Source organism: Synchiropus splendidus, chromosome 13, assembly GCF_027744825.2.
Source record: "Synchiropus splendidus isolate RoL2022-P1 chromosome 13, RoL_Sspl_1.0, whole genome shotgun sequence".
Taxonomy (NCBI): domain Eukaryota; kingdom Metazoa; phylum Chordata; class Actinopteri; order Syngnathiformes; family Callionymidae; genus Synchiropus; species Synchiropus splendidus.
Genome location: NC_071346.1, coordinates 1,553,826 through 1,575,286, shown reverse-complemented (window position 1 = coordinate 1,575,286; position 21,461 = coordinate 1,553,826). Strand labels below are relative to the sequence as shown.

Genomic DNA, 21,461 nt, shown 5'->3' with positions numbered 1-21,461 from the left:
CAGATGAAGCTTATCTAAAATGCCACACTTAAGTGTGATCTGGTTCTGTTTACGCGGTTCTTGGAGTGAACCATGATTCATGAATGGAGAGTCAGTCGTGGCTGAAGCGCCTCTGTGAAGGTAACTTCTGGTGAACGCAGCTGAAATGTGTGGATTTCGTTGTGGTCCCTCGGCCTGGTGCCAGGTGAAGAGCAACAGAGCTGGTGAGTGAGGCCCATGTCATCTCCGTGTGAGGCAGCAGGCTGTTGCTAATGAGATGTTCGGAACCCGGTGAAACCCCAGATGCTGGAAACCAAGTCGAGCTTTGAAAACAGCCTGAGTGTTTGAATTCTCCTCCACGATCGACACCATCGGAAGCAAAGCCATTATCACATTGTTCCACTGCGGTCGCCGCTGTGCTTCAGATGCTCAGAGGAGATCAAGTGTAGCCGTGCAGACGGCAAACAGGGGCTGACGTTTGACCCCCGGTGCTCATTAAAGCTGGGAAACACTTCAAACCTCACGGCTTCAGAGGGTTGCTGTGATAATCCAGTGGATTCTGGGCCATTATCTTCAACGACGAGAAGATCTTGTTTTACCTCCAAATACGCAGACGAGATCGGAGGTGATGCTCACTTCAGAGTCCACATGTGACATGTCATTATTTTTAATCATAAATTTTCTCCCATGCCTTGCCATCAGAAGGGGGCGCGGACACCCTGGACAGCACTCCAGTCCATCACAGAGTACACAGAGACAAACAATTATTTTTATTTTTATTTTTATTTTTATTTTTATTGCGATCGTATGTTGCACAAGCGCGCACTCTGCTGGGCCGGAGAACAGGACGCCTCACAAATTCATTTTCAGCAATACGTCTACATTTTATTTTTTAAAATTTAGAAGTAACCCAAAACGAAATTGGTCTAAATAACCAGTAGTTTTTATTCGGTATATTATTGTATTTATTTTGTCGGATGTCGTACATCCACTGAGGCAGCCGCTTCACCGCGCAAAGCATCATGGTATATGGAGTCGTTCCTCAATTGGAACGTACCATTTATCCTAGGGGTGCAGAGATACAAGTGACGGAAGTCACAAGTGATGGAATCTAAATTTAACCGGGATGTTTTCTCCTTATATACTGTCATTCTTGATGTGTACCGTGTAAATGGACCTTGGTTTAGATAACAGTGCTTTTGTAAGCCACCCGCGATGACATCTGCTCCCCCTCTGTTGGCAGAGAAAATGGCTGCTCCGCCTGCGCGAGTTCTCTTCCCGTCGGATTACTGACGAGACCGCACGCGCAGGGACGGCTCCCAAGTCGAGTATCGCCAAGTAAACCGAACAGTAAGTAGCGCGCGGTGTTTGTTTGTTCACCAGGAGCTCGAGCAGGTGGCTGTTGTTCTAGAAAGGTAGAAGTTTGACCGAGAGAGCCGCGAGTGAGCGCCACGTGGCCGCCGGAGCTGAAAGTTCGCGGCTCCCCGAAGTTGCTCAACTGTGGTTGACGACCGTCGGATCCTCCGGTGAAGCTCCGGTCGCTCTCTCTGCACTCGCTTGTGTAGCTCCAGTCAACACAACAGTTGTGTTCACATCTGTGTGCGTGTGCGCGCGCCGAGCTACGCTCAGTCTGTGACCAGTTCTCTGCTGTCTAACGTGTGTGTGTGTGTGTCAACTGTCAGGCTCCCGGTCCCGTCACCACAGGTGAGTGCGGCCCCGCGTCCTGTTTGACTCCAGCTGTCATTGTAATTCACCTAATTTAACGTTAGTTGTTGTGAATTGGGCGACAGAATCTGCATGAAAGCGAGACTGCACTTGAACAAAATGTCTTGCAAAAGCTGGACTTTGGCTGTTTCTCTCGATTGTTGCCTCATTTTGAAACCTGTGAGGTGTTTTTGTTTGTGTATTCGCTGCTTTGATTATGCTCTTTATATCACTGCTGTAGTCAGGGATGACTGTACTTTGGAAGGATGTTAAAACTGACTGTCCGAAACCTGAACCATCAAATAACGAAAGAAATCCTACCCCTTTTCAGTCGGCACAGCAAAACACACCTTTTATTCTCCTCTTAACATTTTATTCTCCTGGTTCCAAAACCATTCCAGCCATTTGAAACAGTAGTTACAGAAAAACTAGTGCGTTTTTTGAGGTCTATCGGATCCACCGCTGTTGAAAGTGAGGAGTGGCGTTGGAAGACCATGTCACAGGTTGATTGGTCTGGACTTGTTCGTCACCAACCAACACGCTTGGTGAAATGGCAGGGTTTCCGCTCAGAGTTATGATCTCTCTTAAAGGTGAACTCTAACATGATCAAATGGGTTAGAACGAGGTGGAAATGTCGAGACAAGTGGGTAACACATGGAGGGTCATGGAGGTGCACATGATCGTGGCATGTTTTTAACGGAAAAATCCAGAAACCTCTCAGGATTAAAAACTAGCGTTTATACTGTCACCGATACCGGGGGGTAGGGGTCTGCAACGGTTTAAAAAATCCTGGTGGAAACCCTGTCCGTGGGTTGGGGGGGAGGTTAGAGGTGTACTTGTTAACTCAAGATACCGTTTGTGGTCTGGGAACAGCTCCCGCAGTCAAAACCCAACATTTGGCTCCATGCTAAAATGTCTGGCCGCTCGCCAACCTCACCGTTCCAAGTCCAAACAATCGTCTTGCGATGCCTGATGCCAGCTTGTTTCACGAGACGTTCTTTGTTTAGCACATTTACTCGTCCGTTCCAACCGTCGCGCTGAACTTAATTGGCTGCTGTCTTTTACTAAAACTCCGATTGTGAGCCGCTAACTTGCTGCCTCGCTGAGCCATGGCTTGCTGTGAGATTGATCAATGAGGTGAAGGGAGGGACTGGCTGGTGGAAGCAGGCTGTAATTCCTGTCGTTTCAAACACGTGTAATTGGTGTTCACGGCGACATCTCTTGATCACTTTCCTCCAGCCTCATGAGTGATTGCTTTGGCTGCTAGCTACAGATGAATGGCTGCAGCTTCCACCTGTAGCTCACCTCTCTTCTTACTGTGACGGAAGTGAGTGGAAACCGAAGCAGAGATGGACCCAAGCGCTCAGCCAGGAGGTGCCGAGGTTCCCATTCCAGAGAGGAGCATCATCAGCGGGGAGAACTCCCAGTTCAGAAAGATGCGACGCCACGCTCGCCTGTCTCAGTCGGAGAACTCAGGAGAGGAGTGTTTGGGCTCCTCGGTGGAGGCCAGCGGCTCGTACGGCCACAGCCCCAACCTGAAGGGAGGCAGCTACCAGCGCAGAGGCTTCGGCAGCGGCAACAAGCTCCTGTCGTCGTCCCCCAGGAGCCCCAACACCAGAGGCTTCCATTCCAAACGCCACCCCGCTCAGCACCTGGACCAGGAGGGCCAGCCCGTCATCGTGAAGTCCTCCGGCACCCCTCACCGCCAGTACAGCAGAGGGCGCAACCGCTCCTCCTCTGAAACTGAGAAGGGGGACAAGGAGAGGGTCCCGAGGAAGAGGGGCCGCTCCGAGACGGAATACAGGCCCAAGTGGGACAAGTATGTCTCCTCACACGAGGAATGAGACGTGAATGTTTGGTCCTGGGCTCAGATGTCTGTGAGCAGTGCAAAGTGAGCGAAGCCAGCGCTGCCATAGCAAAGCTAGCTGAACCGCAAGTCGGGTCCGTAGCAGGGAGTTGCTCAAGCTAGCGCTCCCACAAATTACTGCTTCACCTTGGAGCAGAACCATTGTTTATCATTGTTTCTTCAGAGCACGTGAAGCAACTGCCGCGTCAAGTTTTTGATGCCGAGTGGGGCACGACTGTCGTTTTACTGGCGTTTAACCCACCAAACATGGCTGATTTTTTTTTTTTTTTTTTTTTTTTTTTTTAAAAGCTTTTCGTGACCCTCAGTTTCTTGTATGTGGGACCCATCTTCTGCTGTCTAGTACCAGTCACAGTCCACGACTGCTCTGCCTCCGCCACTCCACTCCAAGCACTGAGGCTTTGCTAACTCTCACATGAGCAAAGTGAAAGTGAGCGCTGGTTTAGCCTCTGCAGCCAAGCACTCTGGCGGAATGAAAAACCTGATGACAATACAGGACTGCAGCAAGTTGCTTCTTAATAACTGACCTGCGGAGTATGTAGATTTGCTTTCAAGATAGTTCTCGTCCTGTTTGCTGAATAAGAAAACAAACTATAAATGTTAAAAAAAAAGAAACAGACTCAGCAGGTGGGCAGTTTGGTGCACCCCTTTCCCGTCTTTTATTTCGGGTCATGCAGGTCCTTCACTCCTTCAGCTGTTGTCGACTCATGACTTTGGTCTGGTTGGTGTCACAGCTGTGATGCCAGATGAACTCTACTGTAGGTGACTTGTTCCAAGTGGTGGAGGTTTGAGTTGACGCTGCACGGTGTTCGGAGGTGACTGTTCCACCAGTGGGTTTGGATCGTAAACCTCAGATCAGTTGTAGCATCACGTTACTTAGACCTTACTCAGACCGCCGTGGTGTTGCGCTTGTGTGTTGCTGTCAGAGCTGGTGGGGAGTGTGTTGTCTCCGTCCTGCTCTGTGTGTAGTTGTGTGTTCGTGGCGATGTCCTCGAGTGTTTTGTTGCTTCACTCGCCTTTGATCTGTAGCTTTGTTTACAACTTTGTTTTCCTCCCCACAGCACAAACATGAGCGGACTACAGTGCCTCGCTTCTGAGAGAATCTGGTTCGACAAGAACCGCTACGACGAGGCCGAGAGGCGCTTCTACGAGGGAGCCAACGGCCCGTCTGCTCAGCAGCAACAGGTAAGTGGTCTCTCCAGGTTGGTGGCCTGTCTCTCAGGACGCTCTCCTCCGTTAGCAGCCTGTTGTGGCGCCATGTTGGCAGGTCTGCCTCGTCAGCGCTCCTCTCTTGTCGCTCGCTGACCTGTTTGTTTAGTGAGAGTTACGTCAGCAGGCGGCCGCAGCAGCTGCGAGCCGCCCAGTCGGGTCACTGGATTTAGAAGCCGATGGCAGCTGTCTCCGCTTGTCAGCAGCTCGCAGGTTTCACAGTGGCGTCTGCTCTGACCGACGACTTGCTGCACGTGTCCTGCCGTGTCCAGAGCTGGCTTTGATTCACTTCCCTGCCTGTTGCCAAAATCCCTCTGACCCTTACCCTGCTCTGCCAGACCCTACTAGTCGAGCCCAGATCTCTGCCCCGCTGCCTGTTAACAGATGCTACTACTGCAGCTCCTCCGTGCTTCTGCTGTCCATCCAAACTTGATGTTGGCATCATGGTGTGTTTAGGATTCCATCCTGTCGTTCTTCAAAGTTCTTCAACACGATGTGAAGATCAGCTCAGGCTTAACTGTCACTAACTTCTGTTCACACAGAGCAGTTAAGCCTCATTAGTTTTTATTTATTTTTCCCTTCTGTGTTGCATAACACAAACCTGCACCAAGCTCCCGAGGCTGCACTGCCAGACCTGACTAGTCGAGCCCATATCTCTGCCCCGCTCCGCTGCCTGTTAACAGCTGCTACTAGCTCCTCCATGCTTCGGCTGTCCATCCAAACTAGAGCTGCACAGCTTTACATTGATCAAACTGAATTTAAAAGTCATCTCATCTGAAAGAAATGAGCTGAGAAAGGCCAGAATTAATTGGAAGCTACATGTCTCTGACTCAACTGTTGGCTTTATCTCCACCCAGACAGGGTCTTAGCCGGGGGTTCGGCAGTTGGATTAGGGGCCACATTAGACACTGTGAAGAGGGCGTTGAGCTAAAACAGAGGAACAGCAAAAATAGCCTTTAATTTCACTTAGATTTTCTGGCTTTAATAATATAAAACAGGAAAAAATAGGCGTGTGAATGTGCATTAAATTGATTGAAATTGCATTAAATCTATACATTTCTTTTGTAGTGTTGCTTTGACCTCCTGAGGGCCACGTAAATACAGGCACGAGTGGCCACCTAGGTGGTGCTTTGCCCTCCCGATCTAAGCTACGCTGTGCAGCTCTGGTTAGCATTGTAGCGCTTCCATAGCTGATGTGTGTCGCCTTCGCTTGTTTGGCATGTGCTCTCTCACCCCTGCTGCTTCCTCCCTCCCTCCTCCCCCTCTCACAGACAGACCTTAGTGCCATCATGCAGGACATTGCCCAGTCCAGACAGCTCATTCAGCAGTCGCTCAGCGGAGTAAGTACCTGTGCCGGGCGCCACCTGCCTGTCACGGTCTCTGGTGTGGTGTCACACTCTGGTGTACCGCTCACCGACACTCCAGGTCCATGGTAGTCGGGATATGTGCTTTTGATTCCAGGAGGTCGAGGAAAAGTGAATGACATTTGTCTTGTGATGAAATTGGTGTTTTAAAACTTTCCCTTTTCACCTTTTTCTCAAGTAACTTTTCCTCCCTGCCGAATGATTAACTTTGCTGAAGTTCCTGTCTCTGTTTTCACTTCTGTCTGGGGTTTCAGAGAGTCAGGAGCCGTTTGACTCGTCTTTTGCTCCAAGAATAATGTTTATTTTTATACATTTTCTTTTTTGCATTACCTTTATTTTATTTTAATTATTGTGCTTATTCTAGGGGACAAAATAATTTAATAATTTTATTTCATATTTTGTACTAACCTTAACAGTGTGCTGCAGTTTGGACTTATTTCTCTGATCTGCTTCTGTGATCTCTGAGATTCTTGCGTCCAGTTTTTGAGCTGAGTCTCTGGTGTTGCGTTCTGTGATGTCCTTCAGCGTCTCACCTTCTCTCTGTCTCCATCCTCCTTCACTCGTCCACCTTCCCTCACATTAACTGCACAGGTGAAAACCGCCATGCAGGCCAAAGGTCGCCAACATAAGCGCTCGCACAGAAACGTAAGTCCTGGACGGCTGCATGGCCGCCGCCTGGTCTGGAGTGTGTCTGAACGTCCGGCGGCTCCGGCGGCCGCGCCCTAATTCTGGTGGTGATCTGGATGCTGAGTCAGCCAATCGGTTTCACATGGTTTGGACGCATGACAGCGATGATCTGTGCAAGAGCTGCTGAAGGTCGAAACGTGAAGGTCAGAGGCCGCCCTCCTCAGGGTTGGTGACTCTGGGTCACAGGCAGGCTTCTAGCTAGAGGGTGTCTAAACTGCAAAACATGATGCCCAGGGTCCCCTGCATTTCAAAGTGTTACTGTGGCAACAGTTACTGAGTTCATGTCTGTTAACGTTGGTTATTTGACTTGTTTATCTGTTGTTTATCAAGTTATTTTGGTGCAAATGGATGTTTACAGCTGTGTTTTTTACAAAGCACGTTGTTAGTTGTCAGTCGTTGACATGGTGTGTAGGGTCAGGTGTGGGGTTTTGGACGCCCTGTTTCAAACTCCTAGCTAGAAGCCTGGTGACAGGGTCAGTTAGACGAGGAAGGAGCTGAGCCAGAAGACACCAACAGTCTCCCGTGTATCATTGAGAGCCTCACTGCTGAGAAGCCCTCTGGGATTCCCGCCCTGAGACTCAAGGTAGAGCAGCTTTTTGGCTCGACTGCTTCCCTCTCCCTGAGTGTGGAGAGTTCAGAGCTCAGAGCAGCCGTCTGCATCATCGCTGCCATCCGCCCCAGCATGCTGGTGTTTCATCGCCGCCCAGCGGTGTTGACGCTCCTGATGTTGGCCGTGCATGGCTTCTGTCCCTGAGTGATGTCGGCCTGGCTTCTCCGCCTGCTGCCGCTGCCCCGTGTCTGACCGACTCCTCTGCTCCGCAGTCGTCCTCACACGGTGGCGACGCCGAGCTGGTGGCTCGCATGAAGAGCCTGGAGCTGGAGAACCAGACGCTGCACAAAGGTTGGTCCGCTCCTGGGAGCCTGTTGTTGAGGCTGCGACTCCAGCCTGTGGGTTTGTGCCTCAGTGGTGGGGGACATGAAGGCAGCGCTGCAGAAGCTGGAGTCACGAGTAGCCATGTTGGAGAAGAGCCCCGCGCCAGCAGCCGTCCCTGCTGCCAAGGTACCGCCCCAGGGGAGGTCCGGAGGGTCGCACAGACTCGCTAACCTGCTGTCGCCCGCCAGGCCGCGCCAGCCCCAGCCAAACCGGCCCAGAACGGAGACGAAGATGACGACGACTTCGACCTGTTCGGCAGCGACGAGGAAGACGACGAGGAGGCGGAGCGGCTGAAGGAGGAGCGAATCGCCGCCTACGCAGCCAAGAAGTCCAAGAAGCCCGCGCTGATCGCCAAGTCCTCCATCCTGCTGGACGTCAAGCCGGTGAGTGCCACTCCCCCGGGTCACATGACGCATGACAGTGAAAGGTTTGGATCCTCTTCCACAACAAAACCTGGTGAGGTTTCAAGTCGACTGAGCCTCTAAAGACTGACGCTCCACACAGGCTGAACCACTGAGGTCACCAGACCTCCGTTTGTTCAGTCTTTCTATTGACACTTTCAGTTCAATTTATTCTCAAAATAACTTCATGGTTTGATCATTGTTTTTCATGTCATGAGACTTAACAGAACTCTTGACTGACTGGAGTGTCATGTGGGGAACTCGCTGTGTTTTCCTGACAGACACTCCACCCACCCCAGCTAACACGAGTTCAACATGTAGAATTGTCATGAGCTGCATGTGTCAGTCATCACCAATGGTTTTGTCAGAAGCACTTTATTTCAATGTTTAAAAGCTGCACTGGAAATGTAAAAACAATTCAAAAAACAGTCACACCCAAACTGGGAGCTGTGGAGAAGTTGTTGAAGTTGGTGTGGACACTTGAGAGCGGGTGAAATGCTTGTGGCGCAGTGGGACGACGAGACCGACATGGTGCAGCTGGAGGCGGCGGTGCGCTCGGTGCAGATGGACGGCCTCCTGTGGGGAGCCTCCAAGCTGCTGCCTGTCGGCTACGGCATCAAGAAGCTGCAGATCAACTGCGTGGTGGAGGACGACAAGGTCGGCACCGACATCCTGGAAGAGGAGATCGTCAAGTTCGAGGACCTGGTGAGTCGGTCGTCCGGCCGCCGCAAGGTGGAGCCGTCGTCAACTCACACGCGCCTCCTCCTGTCTGCAGGTGCAGAGCGTGGATGTTGCTGCCTTCAACAAGATCTGAGCGCCGCTCTCCACATGCTGCCAATTAAAGTTCCAAAGCTGTGGCCGCCACTCTTGTCTGTCCTTTGTCGCTCACACAGGGAGGGGACACACTTTCAGGGACGAGCCCAGTCCCACCCAGAAGCCCGGGTAGACGGGCTGAGAGAAGGTAGTCCTGACCCGGTGCAGCAGAGTCATGGACTCGGTCACGTTGTAGAAGGCCAGGACTCCGGCCCTCAGGTCCAGGTAGACGCCCACCCGGGCGGAGCTGCGGGCCGGGATGGCCAGAGTCTGGCTGTCATGGTGGAACCAGCAGCCTGAGTACGAGCAGTCCAGGCTCCAGGATTTGGAGTTGTGGCCCAGCTTGCTGTCGCTGTCGCCCCCGCTACGGCTCATGCTGCGGTAGCACACGCCGACGGAGACGCCGCCGGGCCCCGCCCACTCCACCTCCCAGTAGCAGCGGCCTGCCATGCCGGCCCGACAGAGAACCTGGGCCCAGCTGGCGAAGCGCTCCGGATGCTCCGGATACGGCTGCGGCTCGGAGCGCGTGGTCGCCCCCCGCTGGTCCTCCGACAGCCTCAGGTACTGGTTGGCTGTGTTGACGTCCAGGGTGACGTCCTGGCCGTCTGACACCACAAGAAACACCAGAATATCAATGAGATTAGTGGCCGTTCATTCAATTCATCCGCATCAGTCAGTGACACCTTCTTATTCAAGTCTTCGTTCTCTGTCAGCGATCAAACTAAATCATCCTGAATGTCAACTTTAGACTTGAAACAGGCCTCAAATCACGTCTTAACTGTCAACATTGGATCCTGTTAGTTGTGACGTCACATCGTGACCGGATTAAAACATACACATTTCTAGGATAAACCTGAAGCTTCAAGCACAGACCTGAGTATTTCCTTATTGATTTTCATAACGGAAAGAGAAGACATGAAAGATTATTATAAGGTGCACTTTGCTGTTAGCGATCATTAGCATTCAAGCTAATGTCAAAACTAGCCTCAAATAGATCGTCACTTTCTGAGACTTGAAATGTTCAGTCACCTTAACTGATTCTGAGCAACATTTAAGATGTTAAAGAAGTTTATTTACTTGATAAACGCACACGTCTGAGGACAAGCATGCGATGCAGTAAGGCAGCGAAACGCAAGGCCTGATGGGAAATTAAGTCAACCTTTATTCAGGACTTCTTCGGCAAACTGAACGGGAATCTATAAAACTTTTAACTGGAACACCTTTTTTCTCTTTATAAAATTTTTATCAATATCACATTTTGAGTATGAAGTGCTGTACTCACATTTGAGGAAATCCTCTCTGGTCTTGGGTTCAGAATTGTTGCCGACGTCCGGGTCCTTGGCTGCACAACAAGCGTCAAATGTTAAACTCTGAAACAGTCTCTTTGTTACTGGAAAGACGACGTCAGAAAGCAGCCTGTCGCACCTTTGCTGCGGTCCGAGCTGCTGTTGCTGTCCTTCAGTGAAAACACTGGAAAGAAAAAAACAAAGCTGTCAGCTTGGGAGATGGTGACGGTGGCGGCAGACACCAACCTTTGTCGGAGATTCTGCCGAAGTCCTTGGTCAGCGTGTCCTCCAGGCTGTCGCTCAGCTCCGCCAGAGACTTCTTCACACTCTTGTACATCAGGTACTGCAGCTTGTCAGTGCTGGGCATCTCCACCGTCTTGCAGGGGAAACTCAGAGCTTTGGCTCGCTGCCACCAAGAAGCATTTCTCATTAAAACGCTGAAAGATGAATCTGGGCTGAGCGTTGTTTCACTTCCACATCATCTGTCGGGATGTTCAACTCGTGGCCAGCTTTAGTTCAACTTTAGCTACACTCGTCCTTCCGTGTAAAAACATCAATATTCCACTCACAAGACAGTTTTCCTGAGCAGGGGAGGCTGTGAAAGCGACTCTCGGCTGTGGAGCTAAAGGTCCGGGAGGCTCGCACCTGGAGGAAGTGGGCGTGGTCGTCGGTGGCGATGAGCTTCTGCAGCTCCGCCTCCTTGCTCTTCAGCTCAGCCAGCTCCCTCTGGACCTCCTCCAGAAGGCCCTCCGCCTGGCCCAGGGCGGCCCGCTCCTGGACCCGGATCAGCTCCTTCATCTCCGTGCTGTGCTTCTCGATGGAGCGGATCAGTTTGGTGAAGATGCGCTCGCTCTCCTCGATCACCGCTGCCGTGGAGTGCTGCGGACCACGTGACACCGTCAGCGCCTCCAGTGACACGCACTTCATTCATGCTGGTTTGTTCACGTACATATTACACACTGGACTTGACTGTGCACTAAAATATACTTCAGGTCTGAGGACCACGAAGAAAGGTCTCAAATGAAGTACATTAGAACTAGAACCTGCACTTTAATACTGTTTACGTCTTTCTACCACAAAGTACTGTCAATTATATCTTGATCCCAGTCCAGGGACTAGTCAGCACAGTACAATGTATACACAGGGTTTGAGGTATTACTGCGTTTGAAATCCACAGCTCTGCTGGTCAAGTCTACAGTAAACCAGAGGCGGGGGAATCAACAGCCAGTGCATCCTTATATCAACACGATCCACCCGGAGTCCCGACACTCTCACCACTTAGATTTTCCACTGTGTCTTTCAACAGAAGAGATGAATAACTGTTTAGGCATGTGACCTCTTGGCCTGAGTAGAAATCCCTGTTTTCTCCATGTTTCATAGTAGTGTTAGACTTAGTTCAGCGTCTTCGTCAAAATCCCTTTGAATTTCTCGACTGGTTTGGCCTGATACTTGCAGAAACAAAAATGTATCCGTTAAAAAAAAAAAATTTAAATTAAAAAAAAAAAAAAAAAAAATTATATATATATATATATATATATATATATATATATATATATATATATATATATATATATATATATATAATATTTTTGGTTTGGCCTGATACCAAAAATATTGGTATCAGGCCAAATATTTAACCTGCATCAAACCAATATTTTTAATAATAATATTTTTTTTAAAAATATATTTTTAAAAAAATATATATATATTTAAAAAATATATATATTTTTTTTATATATATATATAAAAATATATATATATATATATATTTTTTTTAAATATTATTATTCACTTATTTTAAATCACGTGTTAAATCAACAATTTAGGCTAAAGAACTTTATCATTCTAGTTTGGGTAATTTCCAGACAAACCTGTCACATTCTTTGCCTCAGCTTCATGTCTGCAATGATTCTTTCTCACTCACACAGCGCATTTATTTGGTTTTGCGTTTAGTTTTTAACCCACTTTTAAACACTGAAGCTAACTTTGATTGGACGAAGACCTGGAAGTGACAAGCTTGTTTTTTTCATGTCGAGATAAATCATAAATAAAAATGTCATTCATGATTAAATTAAAAATTTTAAGTAATAAAGTCATGCATGTCACTTCCCGGGCTCCGTACGACAGTGTATCCGAGTGTCAATAAAGTTTGGAGGTGTGACGTCACGTTAGCCGTTAGCTCTGTTAGCTTTTGGATTCAGTTCCCCGGCTCGCTGTTTTATAGAACCAAATCGAAGTCCTCTTCTCCGGTGTGTTGGCGAGGCGGACCCCCACTAAAGCACATGCAAACTGCTGTTAGAGAATGAACCAACGCTGAGGACAGATTCAAACCTGGTTACCTCGCACCTGTTCTCGATCAACAACAACAAGAAGACATCTAGTTAGAACACGTCCAGCGTCGCTTCTCAGTGGGAGACGCCGTGTTTTACAGTAGCGAAACACAACTCTTCCATCACTACTTGTGTCAACGAAGGTCCTGATGCGGAGCAGTCGACTTTTGTTTGCAGTTTTACTCTGGTTCCTGTCATTTTCTTCAGCCCTGCGGCACTTCAGAGAGGCTTCTTGCTCTTATCAGTGTGTCCGGTTCAATACACTGTAGCGCGTGCTTTGGATCATGACCCAAATAAACCAAACTTGTTCCCAACACTCGGTCTTGTGATGTTTTTTACCCCACTGTACTAGTGCAGTGCGAGTCGCCTGGTGCGCCTCGTCCCGCAGGTGGTTCAGTAGTACTGTACCAGTGACGCCAGAGTACACAGTGAAGCAGAGAAGTGAAGTGCAAGTGTTGACCGAGTAGCTTCAGATTCTCTCCAGTTGAGCCCAACAAGTACTGGCGTACTACCAAGTACAGTGGTGCCTCGGTTCTCGACCACAGTCCGTTCCAGACGGCCGTTCGAGAAGCCAATTGTTCGAAACCTGAATCGACTTTTCCCATTACAATGAATGGAGACTCGCCTCCTCCCTGTCCCAGCTCCAGCCCACAACAGGACATCAAACCCTGGAGTGAGCGCTCCAGCACCTCCCCTGTGACACTCGACCACGGTCCAGTGCGGAGAGAGGAAAGGTTTTACACCTCAATATGAAGAAAAAACAGCCAGTAAATGGAGCTGACGGGACACGTCTGCATACAGAGGCTGCGTTAGACACAATAACAAAGCGCATCGTGGGTCAGATGGTCGGTCCGAGCACGTTATGGTTTTTTCGGGGGCGTACGAGTGCTGGATTTTAGTTCGAAATCAGAAGCAAAAAAATCTCGAGATTTTTGTTCGAAGTCCGGGACGTTCGAAAACGGAGGCGCCACTGGATGCGGTTGGCAGTGTGTCAATGTTAGAGCCCAGAGGCTTTGCAGCTCCTTTGAAAAGTGTCTTGATGAAACCAAATAGAAAACTAGTTTGGCTTTAAATGCAGCGCTTCGTGACGAAAACAAACCGCTGAACGTGACCCTGTGACGGGGTCAGATCTCCGCCTCCTGTTCGCCGTCGGGAGCCGCTGTGATTGGACGAGGTTGCGTGCACGGGCCTCACCTTGACGTATCTGATGACGTAGCGCAGCTCCTTCTCCGCCTCCTTCAGCCGCTGGCTGGACTCGAGCGCCGCGTCTCGGAGGCTTTTCTGGAAGAGTCCAACCGTTGCGGCGTCACACCTCAGACATCGAGCGGGCGGGCGGGCGCGTGCGTGGCTGCTCTCACCTGCTGCGCCGCCCGCTCCTCCTCCGCCGGCACCAGCTCGTGACCCTTGTGCCGCTGCCTCGCACACTGCGAGCACGCCCCCTGCTGGTCGGTGCGACAGTAGACTCTCAGCGTCTTCTTGTGTTGCGGGCACAGCGTCTCCTCCGAGTGCGGAGCCGTCCTGTGGTTCTTCCCGCGGAACCGCTCCTCGTGGACCCTCAGGTGGCTCGCGCAGAAGGACTTCCGGCAGGTGTCGCAGGATCGGACTCTCGGCAGGGCGCATGCGCTGCACCTGCCCTCCGCGTCTATGGCGGCTCTGCTCTCCGGTTCCGGTTCGGCCGCAGGTGCGGACCGCTGCAGCCGCTCCACCACCTCCCCCAGCACCGTGTTCCTGTTCAGCAGCGGCCTGGGCCGGAACACCTGGCGGCACTGCGGGCAGCTGTACTGCTCCCGGGCCCTGTCGCGGCTCCAGTAGTCCTGGATGCAAGCGAGGCAGTAGCTGTGTCCGCAGGGAATGGTGACCGGGTCCCGCAGCACCTCCAGACACACCGAGCAGCAGAACTGATCCTCCTCGATGGAGATGGTTGTCGCTGCCATTTCGGCGGCCAAACAGAGTAGCTCGAGTGGGCGGGGCTTCTGCAGGTGTGCTGGTGCTGCCTTCAGGTGCAGCTGGGAAAGTGAAAGCTCCAATTGTTCCAGTCATCGCGTGCGTTTGATGAAGGCGTTCCCGCTCACAAGAACAGACGCTTCATTTTCAAACACACTTTATTTTACAAGATTCTAATTCAATTTTAATTTTATTGCCTGCATTTTTATCAATGTATCCACGTTTGTAGATATATTTTGACTTTTGCCAATTTCTGCACTTTAATACCAGCAGCGTTGTAGCATTATTATTTCGTATAATCGCCCAGCTTGTGAATAAAATATTTATTTTGAGGGTGAACACGGACCTGAATTACACAAGCGGCCCATGAAAAGATGTGCAATATTTTAAATATGATTTTTTTAAAATAATTGTTATCTCTACATCTGAACACGAAAACAGGTGGGGGGTTTTTACGGAGCTTGTTTGAGCTCCCGAACGCGACAGTCAAGTTTCAGGTTTCATCCCGAAACTGCCAATCAGCTGACTCGTGTGAACTCAACGAGCTCGAATGTGAAAACCAGTTGTCGCCGGTGACGCGTGACGGAAGTCAACAGCACCAGTGCGCAGACTCTCGAGTCGGACCATCGCAAGCTCGCCACCAACCCCGAGTCTCCCCGTGATTCTCTGTGATTGTTTTACAGTTACAGTCGCGACAGAAAAATAAAATGACGGAGCTACTGTGTTTTTCGATAGCAGCGGCAAAAGCGGAACTAACGTGACTCTTGCGTTCTACACGGAGGAATTACAGTGACGCACACAAACGCCGGATGTTGTGATCTTGTGGCGGCAGCAGCTTTTCCGAGAAAACTCATTAAATATTCATGTTAATGACACGATGGTGTGACGTCAGGCTGTGACGACACGTTACTGGAGTGAAGTCGTCGTTGTGCGTCTTTTCTTCCAGTAGTCATCATGAGCTTGTGTTATTTAGCCAACGGACAGATTGACGCAGAAACACCTTCACGGCAGATTCCTACTCCAAACGACCATGTTTATTATTCTGACACCAGATTTCTAACCTAATAATAATAAAATGGAGTTTAAAAAAACGTTCAGTCCCGAAACTGCTGCCTCTTTTTCACTTCACAGTAAAATATTCAATCGACTCACTGTGTCTTGAACACAAAATACAGAGTTAAAACATCTAAATCAAAGGTCATGAACCAAGTCGAACACTGCTGCGATGCAAGTCTTGAGGTAAAGGTCCCAGGCAACGAAATAAATACGTGTCACACTCCAAATACTGTATAAAACTCAGGTGCTCTGGAGTTTGGATGCAGAGAAAAAATAAATACAACATAAATAAAAGCAACGTTCACTTCCTCCTGGGGTGGACTCGCCGCTGCATGTGTCTCCGCCGATCCCCCGTGGAAACCTTGGAGCCTGCTGGGATCAAAGTAAACAACAACATGAATGAAAGCGCGTGACAAGCCGCGGACGAGACGAACAATTCATGTGCTCTGTCTCCCCCTAGCGGACACTTCAGCGCATGACAATTAAAATAAAAGTACCGGGGAACATCTGAGTTGTTCGCTAACACACGCCATGCTGTGAACACAACACTGTGGAAGAGATTAAATACTTGTGAAGTTGAAGGCTCCGGGAGAGAGGGATGGACTGAAGAGGCCGAAAGGTCTTTGGTCCAAACCCAGAGGAGCAGCTGGGGACCAACAAGAGGGAGATTAGTCTCCAGTTTTCTTTTGAGTGGCCCGACACTTCAGGGGTTCTGGGCCCCACCTGCTGTTTCCTGTGGCTGCGGGGATGACCCGCTTGGGCCCGGCTGCACTGCACTCATCTGGACAGGATTTTGGGAAGTGACGATGGCCACCTCTTTCACTGCAGAGCAGCAGAAGAGTCAAGAGTCGGTCAGTGAGGGGCCGCATGGTGGCGCCGGCGGCTTGTACCTCTCTCGTAGACGCTCACGAAGCCGTCCTGAGAAATCTCCTCCAGCAGCCCTTTGAACTCCGACACGGCCCGGACCACCGGGTCGAAGCTGGGGCTGGGGTCAAAGGTGAACGGGGGCATGGGGGCGGCAGGAGCAAGAGAGCCCAGGGACTGATAACGCTGCAGCAAACACACCACATGCAGTTCACACAATCAGAGAAGCTCAACAGTTTCTTCATAACTGAAATGGTGAAGAACAAGAGAATTATTGCACAAAGGTTGATAAGATTAAACAATCAAACCGCAGCAGGGGAGCACAAGCGATCCGACTGAAGTACAGAGGTCCAGCTGAGCTCAAGGCGGTGCTACTCAAGAGTGTGACTATTGAGTGAGGGTGTGAACGTGTGGACGAGACACGGCCGCGCGTCCCTACCTGCAGGAAAAGCACGGTGTCGTCGGTCTGGCTCAGCTTGTCCAGCTCCGCCTCCTTCTTCTTCACTTCAGCCACCTCCTTGTGGATCCTCTCCAGCAGCTGCTTGGCTTGACTGACCGCCACAGCGGCCTGCGCTTTGATCAGCTCTCGCACCTCGAAGCGCTTCACCTCCAAAGTGCGCGTCAGCTCGGCGAAGGTGCTGTCGCTGGCTTCGGAGGCGCCGCGAGACGAGCACTGTGGGTGACACGGAGGATCAGCGCGGCTCGGCGGAGCGCCAGCAGACAGCCACCCACCGTGAGAGCGTAGATGGCCTGGTTCACATCCTGAGCCTCCTTCTCCCTCTGCTGGATCCACAGCTGGGCCTGCTGCTTCAACTCACTCACCTGACGCTGGACGCAAAAAAACCCCAAAACATAAAAAGTGTAGTCGCCATGACAACAACACGATACTGTTACCAATACGGTGAGCCCCACAATCAGAAGCACTTGCTTCATCACTCAAACTGTGGCAGTACAATACGGCGCGACAGGAGCCGCGGCAGGACGCTCGCCCGCTCACCTGCTGCTGCTGCACCTCGGCCTCCACCAGGACCGAGTCGTGCCCTTTGTGCTGGTCCGTCAGACAGAGGGAGCAGATGAGGAGCTTGTCCGTGCGGCAGTACACCTCCAGCAGCTTGCTGTGCCGCGGACACAGCGTCTGCTGCAGGTTCCTGGAGGCGCACACCAGCTTGTGCTTGGCGAACACCGCCCCCTGGTGGTGGGGCAGGACGTGCAGCTCGCAGTAGGAGGCCAAACACACCAGGCACGAGCTGACAGCTTTGTTCTTCCTGCCGATGCACACGTCGCACTCCACGTCGTCCGCCTCCGCCGGGCTCTGGCTGAGGAGCTCGGGCGCCTCCTGCAGCCCGCTCTCCCGCAGCTTCTCCACCACCTTGGCCAGCAGGGTGCTGCGGGCCAGCACGGGCCTGGGGCTGAAGCTCTGGCGACACTGGGGGCACAGGAAGACGCCCAGATACTCGTCCTGGTCCCAGTAGTTCTGGACACAAGCGGAGCAGTAGCTGTGGCCGCACGGGATCGTCACCGGGTCCTTCAGCACCTCCAGGCAGATGGAACAGCTAAACTGGTCCCGGTCCACGACCACCCCGCCCTGAGCCATCGCTCGAACCGTCCGCCGAAAAATAAACAAACTGGACTGCACTTCTTCTTTGGTGCTTTAAAGATCGCAGAACGTCAGTCGCTGCGTGCTACCGCCATCTACCGGTCAGAGGCGAGGACTGCTCACAGCAAAGCAGATAAAGGACTCGTTCTACGTCATATTTGTACTGTTTCAGAACGTCACATAGCTAAAAAGCACCTTTGGAATAAAACAGCATCATGAAGGTCTGCATTCATCAGGTTATTTTTTAGTGACGTTTACAAAAACTTCTGAACAACTGCGGTCCTTTGATGCCTCTGTTGACCACATGAACGTTCACAGGAAGAGCGACGCCAAGAAAGGTGGCGTGATCTCAAGACAAGAACATCGAGGAAACTACGTCTTCTGAGTGTTTCAAGTGATTCCAATCCTCCACAACTCCCGGCCTGAACGTCTAAGTCGCGTCCATTTAGCTACATTTCATGAAACAAAGAAACCTTCAGGAACGGAACATGAGACTCAGCTGTGTGTTTATTTGAAGCTGTATTTACTGTTGGAAAATAACAAAAACAAACCTAACGTGTGGTGAATATAAAACATGGACCGCAGAGAGGCGACGTTAATCCCATGATCCCTTGCCTGCGATACTAACGCGTCTCATGCTGATGACGTCACCACAGCGAAGCCCACGCTGTGAAACACTAAATATTAAACTGAATTTCATCTAATGCGTGGAAGTCGTTTCACCACACGCTAATAAATATTAAGTCACAAACTGTTGTTAAAAAAGAGTCAAGAAGCTCAACAAGTCAATGTCGCCATCTAGCGCTCGCACATCTGTAACTACACTTTAAACAGAACCATTTTCGTTCTCAGGTCTGGACACGCGCCCGTGCTTTGTTTTGGTTTGGTGCCGTTAGGGTCACATGACTGGGATAGGAGTGACGTGTGAGACATTTAAATAGACCGTGGTTTTATGATGTATCTAAAACAGGTTGGTGCTGACCCGGACACAGGAGGAAGGTCAGGTTGGAGCTGGTGTTGGGATCTTCTCAGTTCTGCCACACTTGAGTTGGTCACCAACACCTGCAGCTAAACCTGAGGGGAAGCAGTCGACAGACGTGGCGCTGAGATCCGAGGGCAGATGCTTCTCACATGCGAGTCTGACCAGGTGGTTCCACTCACAGAGATCGTTGTTGTTGGCAAAGCAATATTCCACATCTCAAGCTCAGTTGAGCTCAGACGAACAGCAACAGCCTCTTGAAGCCGCCTCAAGTGGGCCAGGTGTTGAAGGCGTGCTGCAGAGGCCCGGAGGGCGGGAAGGAGTTGACGGGACCCGTGGGTCTTTGGTCCAGTCCCGGGCATCGGACTGCAAAGCAAAACTCTCAGGAATTATAACCTGGAAACAAACGACAGAACCTGGACTCCACGTTGGTCCGAAGCAGCACCAGGAAGGTTCCCAGAAAACACCAGGACACGCAGCTCAGACTGCACCTCAGGCCCTCGGAGAGTCTCGCGGACCAGAGGGAAGCTCACCTGCGGCTTCCTGTCTGTGGAAAGGAAAGACGTCTCCCAGAAAGAGACGACTCAGCTGCACCTCTGGCTCAGGAGAAACCACGATCTTGGTCCTCTTCACTGTAAAAACAAGACGGGAAGTTGCCGCTGCGTCGGTGCGTGGGCTTCTCTTGTGTTACCTTTATCCAGGATGGTGGCGGACCTTTGGTCCAACACCTCCTGCAGCGCCCCCCTGTAGCCCGACACCTCCCGGACCACCGCCCGAAAACACACGTCGGTGTCCACGGCGACGGAGGGCAGCGGGGGGTCGGCCTGCGACAGCAGCGACTCGAAGCTCTGCTCAAACCACAGCCACGTGAGTGGAGCGACTCGGGACACGTCCGAGTCAGAGTCCCACCTGCAGGAAGAGGACGTGGTCGGTGCTCTGGCACAGGTTGTCCAGATCGGCCTCCTTCCTCTTCTGCTCAGCGACGTCCTTCTGGATCTGCACCATCAGCTGCTCGGCGGCGCTGACCGCCGCCATCTCCTGCCCGCGGATCAGGTCCCTCACCTCCTGCCGCTTCAGCTCCAGCGAGTGCGACATCTCGCTGAAGATGGCGTCGCTGCCGTTGACGGCCGCCTGAGCCGAGCGCTGGGAAGAGCAGCTCGGGTGAGACGGGCTCGGCCTGGAGGCCAGCGGCCACGTGGGACTCACTGCTAAGGTGAAGATGGCGTCGTTGAGCTGCTGAGCCAGTCTCTCTCTGAGCTGGTTCTTCAGCTGAGACTGGAGCTTCAGTTCCGCGATGTGCTGCTGCAGAGAGACGCCACAGCTCCAGTAAATAGAAAAAAAAGTTACACTTGGAATCAGCTGTTGAAAGTATAAACTCCGATTCAACAAGGATTTGTGAAGAGCTTGAGCTGATCTGAAGGGTGACTGACTTAACTGAAGCATTTCCAGGCAGATTATAGAGAGAAACCTGACAGAAAATGAGGATTCTGCGTCCAAGCTTGAGCTCATTATGGGAGATTTTAAGAATTCTTACCTGAAGAGTGAACAACTGGACGCCTAAATATTGAAACAAACGCCGTTCATAGCAGGACACAGTGGAGCATTTTAAAGTTGTGCTGCAGCAGTCGAACCCGGCGCCCGCTCACCTGCTGCTGCTGCACCTCGGCCTCCACCAGGACCGAGTCGTGCCCTTTGTGCTGGTCCGTCAGACAGAGGGAGCAGATGAGGAGCTTGTCCGTGCGGCAGTACACCTCCAGCAGCTTGCTGTGCCGCGGACACAGCGTCTGCTGCAGGTTCCTGGAGGCGCACACCAGCTTGTGCTTGGCGAACACCGCCCCCTGGTGGTGGGGCAGGACGTGCAGCTCGCAGTAGGAGGCCAAACACACCAGGCACGAGCTGACAGCTTTGTTCTTCCTGCCGATGCACACGTCGCACTCCACGTCGTCCGCCTGCGCCGGGCTCTGGCTCAGGAGCTCGGGCGCCTCCTCCCGCAGCTTCTCTACCACCTTGGCCAGCAGGGTGTTGCGGGCCAGCACGGGCCTGGGGCTGAAGCTCTGGCGACACTGGGGGCACGACACGAAGCCCAGACCCGCCTCCTGCTCCCAGCAGCGCTGGATGCAGGCAGAGCAGTAGTTGTGGCCGCACGGCACCGTGACCGGCTCCTTCAGCAGGTCCAGACACACCACGCACTTGAACTGGTCCGGGTCGATGACCACGCCACCCTGGGCCATGGTGGGCTCGGTTCAGTCGGAGACAGTCTCCTGGTGGGGGGTGAGCGGGTTCAGTGGGAACCGGCGGGACGGAGCTGGTCCACCAGGGGCAGCAGCGTCTCCGTCTCTCACACCAACAGCTCACCTTTACATAGAAGAACCATCAAAGGCACCGCAGGGCCTGACTTCGTCCTTCATACCTCACCTCGTCCACAGCAGGAAAATGAAAGGAACGTTTCA

The 21,461-nt window shown here is 51.6% G+C and overlaps 3 protein-coding genes across 9 annotated transcripts; 1 reads left to right on the top strand and 2 right to left on the bottom strand.

The window, feature by feature from the left end:
- The first annotated feature begins 1,221 nt into the window (after positions 1–1,221).
- On the top strand, positions 1,222–9,062 carry LOC128769225 (elongation factor 1-delta-like). 6 transcript variants are annotated; one of them, XM_053882692.1, is made up of 11 exons: positions 1,245–1,329; positions 1,662–1,683; positions 3,012–3,502; positions 4,609–4,732; positions 6,028–6,096; positions 6,712–6,765; positions 7,630–7,708; positions 7,773–7,867; positions 7,930–8,124; positions 8,653–8,847; positions 8,918–9,062. In XM_053882692.1, the coding sequence occupies exons 3-11, from the start codon at positions 3,033–3,035 to the stop codon at positions 8,954–8,956; spliced, it is 1,320 nt and encodes a 439-aa protein (XP_053738667.1). In that variant the 5' UTR covers positions 1,245–1,329; positions 1,662–1,683; positions 3,012–3,032; the 3' UTR covers positions 8,957–9,062. The 6 variants fall into 6 exon arrangements, with proteins under 6 accessions (XP_053738671.1, XP_053738672.1, XP_053738667.1 ...); XM_053882694.1 differs by lacking the exon at positions 6,028–6,096; XM_053882693.1 differs by lacking the exon at positions 6,712–6,765.
- On the bottom strand, positions 8,536–21,319 carry LOC128769709 (uncharacterized). Its single transcript, XM_053883653.1, has 20 exons — positions 20,658–21,319; positions 20,218–20,313; positions 19,921–20,154; positions 19,703–19,859; positions 19,545–19,643; positions 19,290–19,377; positions 17,433–18,084; positions 17,168–17,263; positions 16,875–17,108; positions 16,462–16,621; positions 16,295–16,393; positions 16,140–16,217; positions 15,668–15,672; positions 13,930–14,577; positions 13,766–13,852; positions 10,887–11,120; positions 10,488–10,647; positions 10,381–10,425; positions 10,238–10,297; positions 8,536–9,560 (listed from the first exon to the last, which is right to left on the bottom strand). Exons 1-20 carry the CDS (start codon positions 21,240–21,242, stop codon positions 9,028–9,030), a joined length of 4,350 nt encoding a protein of 1,449 aa, XP_053739628.1. The 5' UTR covers positions 21,243–21,319; the 3' UTR covers positions 8,536–9,027.
- LOC128769224 (tripartite motif-containing protein 29-like) lies at positions 15,535–19,106 on the bottom strand. 2 transcript variants are annotated; one of them, XM_053882689.1, is made up of 7 exons: positions 17,433–19,106; positions 17,168–17,263; positions 16,875–17,108; positions 16,462–16,621; positions 16,295–16,393; positions 16,140–16,217; positions 15,535–15,943 (listed from the first exon to the last, which is right to left on the bottom strand). In XM_053882689.1, the coding sequence occupies exons 1-7, from the start codon at positions 18,027–18,029 to the stop codon at positions 15,873–15,875; spliced, it is 1,335 nt and encodes a 444-aa protein (XP_053738664.1). In that variant the 5' UTR covers positions 18,030–19,106; the 3' UTR covers positions 15,535–15,872. The 2 variants fall into 2 exon arrangements, with proteins under 2 accessions (XP_053738664.1, XP_053738665.1); XM_053882690.1 differs by having other exon boundaries at positions 15,535–15,940.
- Positions 21,320–21,461: the final 142 nt, after the last annotated feature.